At 44.8% G+C, this 4,747-nt stretch overlaps 1 protein-coding gene across 4 annotated transcripts in view; it reads left to right on the plus strand.

The window, feature by feature from the left end:
• Catsper3 (cation channel sperm associated 3) overlaps positions 1 to 4,747 on the plus strand; it is a 26,215-nt gene that overhangs the window by 13,327 nt on the left and 8,141 nt on the right. The window contains exon 3 of one of the 4 annotated variants that reach the window (XM_028772090.1): positions 3,225 to 3,307. In XM_028772090.1, coding sequence (XP_028627923.1) covers positions 3,225 to 3,307 — 83 coding nt within the window. Of the gene's footprint in view, positions 1 to 3,067; positions 3,308 to 4,747 lie in introns of all 4 variants that reach the window. The other 3 variants (XM_028772088.1, XM_028772089.1, XM_028772091.1) reach the window with 3 other exon arrangements.

A 4,747-nucleotide genomic window follows, 5' to 3' on the forward strand; every position in this document is an offset into this window, starting at 1 on the left:
ATGGGTGGTGTGTGCCTATGAGCCCAGCATGGGTGGTGTGTGCCTATAAGCCCAGCATTCAGGACAAAAAAGTGGGAGGAGAAGAAGCTACAGGTCATCAAAGACATCATTGTTGCATAGAGAGTTCGAGGCCAGCCTTCCATGAGACCTTGTCTAAAAAATGAAACAAAGCACTTCCCCACAAAAGACAAACCCCCCCCCAACCCCAAGGAAACCAAAGGAAACCAACCAACCAACCAACCAAGCCAAAAAAAAAAACCCAAAAAACCCAAAAACAAAAAAACCCCAAACCAAATCAACAACAAACCAGAAACAAAAGCAAAAAACAAAACAAAATAAACTTCCAAAAGAATAAAATATCTAAGAATAAACTCAACTTAAATATATTTAATTATATATAATATATACAAATATGTATAATATATGAAATATACGTTTAATTATATATAATATAAAGAACTTCCACAGTTTGACAACACTAGCATCAAAGGTGTGTGAAGACTTGACCAGTATAGAACAGCCGAGGAGCTGTTTCTCAAAGAAGACCAGGCACGCGATGGATAAGGCCAGGCTCCTCACCATCACCAGTAAAGGAAATGGCAATCAAAACCACACTGACGTGTGATGTCATACCCATTTGGATGGCTATTCTACAACCAAGGAAAACAGGAGACAAGTGTTTGTGACTGTGCAGAGACCAGACTCTGGTACATCCTTGTGGGACCATGAACTGTGATCACTGGAGAAGGCAGGCAAAGTCAGGAGGGATTCGGCTGCAGTTCTCAGGCTGGCCTAGAATTTGCAATACAGTAGAAACAAGGGAGTTTTTGCCTCAGCAGAGAAGAAAAGAACCAGGCTCTTGAAGGTTGTCCTTTGACGTCCACATGTAGGCCGTGGCAAGCATGTGCCTATACACACACACACACACACAGGCTCACACACAACAAGCACACACGCATGCGTGTGCATGCACGTTCACAGACACATATACACACCATGTACACACACTCTAATAATAATGACCTAATAGGGGACTGGCACTGTACCTCGGGAGTGAAGGTCATCTCTAGTGTGCATGAGCCCTGGGTTTGATCCCCAACATCTAGAAAGAAAAAGAAGAGGAGGAGGGGGCTGGGAGTGGGAGGAGGAGAGGAGAAAGAAAGTAATGAGCTGCAATGGTGGAGGAAGTGATAGAATAGAAGGAAACCAAAACCAGGAGGAAACAGGAAAACTAAAAGCAGAAATTAATGAAATAGAAAACAGATTCAACTATAAGCTCTAGGAAAGAACAACAAAGCCCAGAGCTGGACTCTTAAACGTAGTTAAAATGAATTTCTTGACAAAAAAAAAAAAAAAAAAAAAAAAAAAAAAACAAGGGAGAGACCATAGACGTGGTAGGTACTTCAAAATCTGATAATTTGGCAGGCAGGATGGCTCAGTGGGTACAGGCGCCAGCTGCCAGGTCTTACGACCTGAGGTTGATCCCTGGGACCCACATGGTGGAGGGAGAGAGCTGACTTTTGCAAGTTGTCTTCTGCCCTCCTCACTTAATGGTGTCCTCATACACATGTGTGCACAGGCTAAGTTAACAAAATGGGATAAAGAGGAACCGTAAAGCTCAACTTAAAGAGGGAAATCTGATAATTCAATGCCAGTACATTTGAAAACAGTTCTTTAGGAAAAAATTTACAAAACAGACTCTCAGTAAGACAGTAAAACAACAACAACAACAACAACAACAACAAACCTTCAAACATCCATCGCATAACCTTGCTGACCAGAAAGTATTACATTAGAAGCTTTAATCCAATGCCCTGAAGCCCTGAAAACCAGGCTAATTTGAACCGAAAGTTTTACATGTGCCTGTCTAATTCTGGATACATAAAACTCTTTTGGTTACTAGATACATGGGTGTCTGGACTCGCCCACAGAGAGGTAATCTCCTGGAGCTGGTTTATCCTTCAAGCCCAAAGGTAGCCGAGCTCAGTGCCATGCAGAGAAACGGCACACGGCTGGGGTCATGAACTTGGTTACAAACACTCAGACCATTAGGAGACAACACAGACAACTGAAAAGGATAATAACCATCACCAAGCTGCACTTTCCCAAAATTGGGCGTCATTACAGCACCCCAAGCTCATCCCTGTGTTTACCCAGTTGCTGTGTTTGAAGCTTGGGGCTTCTTGACCCTTTCTCCTCATGTCAATGGCAAACCCATCCTCCATGCAGAAGACTTCTCCCGCCCCTCGCCTGGTTGACTGTCACCTCCCTGTCTTGGCACTGTGCAGGGATTGAATCCTCTTGCTCCACTGCTCAGAATTCCCCGACACTGGAAATTCATTCTACTCATTCATTTCCCCCTACCTAATACTGGGCTTGCTTGGTGCATGGGTGTCTGGTCTTTTCAGTCCTGAGGGAGTGAATTTTAGATGACTGTAAAGATCACAAAGGAATTCTGAAGAAGAGAAAAGTCTTAGACACTTCTAAAAGGATCTGTGGGTAAGAAGAAACCCACTGGAGCTGTAGGTGAGGGAGAAGCATTTGAAGGAGATTTGGTAGAACAGTGTAAAAGTTTTGTTTTGTTTTTTTAAAGCAGAAAACAGGTGACTTTAGCTCAAAAACAGGTGACTTTAGTTGACTGATCTTTACGTATGATGACGGCAATGGGTTAAATGTAAACTAGATATTTATGTATTTCACCCTAAAAGTGCTGTTTGTGTGCTTCACCCTATTCAGGGTGGCCAGAAAAGTCTTGGAACTTTCTTTCGGGAATATTTATGTCAGGTGGCTTGTTATGCTGACTATTGACCAGGATCTGTATGTATATATACACCCATTTACAGTCAGCTGGTCAGCTACAAGGCCCTGCATCTAGGGGAAACCTAGATCTGGGCTTAGAGCCACAGGCAAGGAAGACTCAGAAAGGGAAGAGAACCAGGCTCCTTAGGAGAGCTAGGGGTTCTGGGTTTCTCCACATCTGATGGGGTGGGTGGTCTCAGCAGGGAGAGGGCCAGAACTATGGGGCTTTGCATTTGTTTTTGATCTCTAACTCCTGTGACCCCTGCAGATCTCAGAGATTTTCTTTGTTTCCATCTACACCTGTGAGTTTCTCATGAAGGTCTATGTGGACCCTATTAACTATTGGAAGGACGGCTATAACCTCCTGGATATGATCATTCTCATTATCATCACAATCCCCTATATCCTCCACAAAATCAAGGGAGATCATTCCTTGTACCTCCACTTTGCTGACGGCGTCCAGTCTTTACGAGTCCTCAAGCTCATCTCCTACAGCAGGGGCATCAGGGTGAGTGCCGGTGTGTGTGTGTGCACATGTGTGTGTGCCCCCGAGTGTGGGAGAGCATGCGTTTGCATGTGTTATGGGAAACTCTCTAAGAATTAATGACTCGAGTGTTACCTTCCTGTTAATTTGACTGTGTGACTGGTTAAACTTGACCAATATCATCTCAGTCTTGAAACTGATAAGAAACGTATGATTAGGTTCATTCTAAAGATGAATGAACTGAGGTACAAGTTTACTCAGCAACTAAATGTCAAGGCTGGGGTTTAGAGAGATGATACAGCAGTTGAGCGCATAGATGCTCTTACAGGGGGCCCAGGTTCAGTTCCCAGAACTCACATGGCGCCTCCTAACCTTCTGTAACTCCAGTTCTAGGGCCCTCCTCTGATCTCCACGGACACCGGGCATATACGCAGTGCACATACGTACATACAGGCAAAAACAAAAACAAAAAAAAAAAACTTGAATACAATGTCAGGCTGAGATCTGAAAGCTGTATCTGGTTGTACGGGCCAACCTGAGTCTTTCTTTTACCCACAGTGTAGTCGCTGTCTTTCTTATGGAGCAGATTACTGTGAGCTGTGTGCCAAGACTTGCTAGTGTTTGGGTAGCTTTGACCACTGGCTGCCATTTCTTTTTTAATGGGCAAAGTCTCACTTTGGTAAGGCCACTCTGAAGGTGCCATTCCCACCATCTTCCTGAGTTGCGGAGACCGTGGGACATTCTTCAGAACATTTCAGAACAGGCAGGGTGTGCTTGGGCCCTAAATGTGAGCTCTCTCCCTGGCATACACCCACAGACACACACTCCTTACACCCATGTTATCAGATACCTGTGTATGTACATGTATGTGCCCAGGTCTCTCACTTCTCCAGTTCTAGGCCTGTTCCTGTTCCTACTTCCTTGTTCCTCGCTATGGCTTACTTTCTCCCCCCACCCCAACCCCTTTCTCTCAAATGACTAGCTTCTCCGAGGTTGCTGGCAGCCTCTTGTTACCCCTTTGTGGCCTTTTGCCTCAGTTTCGCCAGGCTGCCTTCTCAATGTGGATTTTCCTGGCCGGGCCATTGCTTGGTTTTGTTGGGATTACATTTGTTCTCTCGCTATCTCCTCCCTGGGTGATCTTTTCTATTTTCTAGGATTCTGACCTACAGAAAGTTTCATCCCTTCCCCAGACATGTGTGTGTCTAACCTACAAGCTCACCACTCTTTCCTCACACTTACACTTAAATCTCTGGGCCCCAGTTCTTCCTCCAGCCTTTTGGTTGCTGGTTGAGGTGTGTATCCCCCCAATTCCATTCAGTTGCCAAGTCAACTTAAACTCTTAAAGCTTGTTGCATGATGTGATTGATGGTTTGCATATGCTTGGTCCAGGGAGTGGCACTATGAGAAGGTGTGGCCCTGTTGGAGTGGGTGTGGCCTTGTTGGAGTGGGTGTGGCCTTGTTGGA

This window comes from Grammomys surdaster, unplaced genomic scaffold, assembly GCF_004785775.1.
Source record: "Grammomys surdaster isolate TR1022 unplaced genomic scaffold, NIH_TR_1.0 211, whole genome shotgun sequence".
Classification (NCBI taxonomy): domain Eukaryota; kingdom Metazoa; phylum Chordata; class Mammalia; order Rodentia; family Muridae; genus Grammomys; species Grammomys surdaster.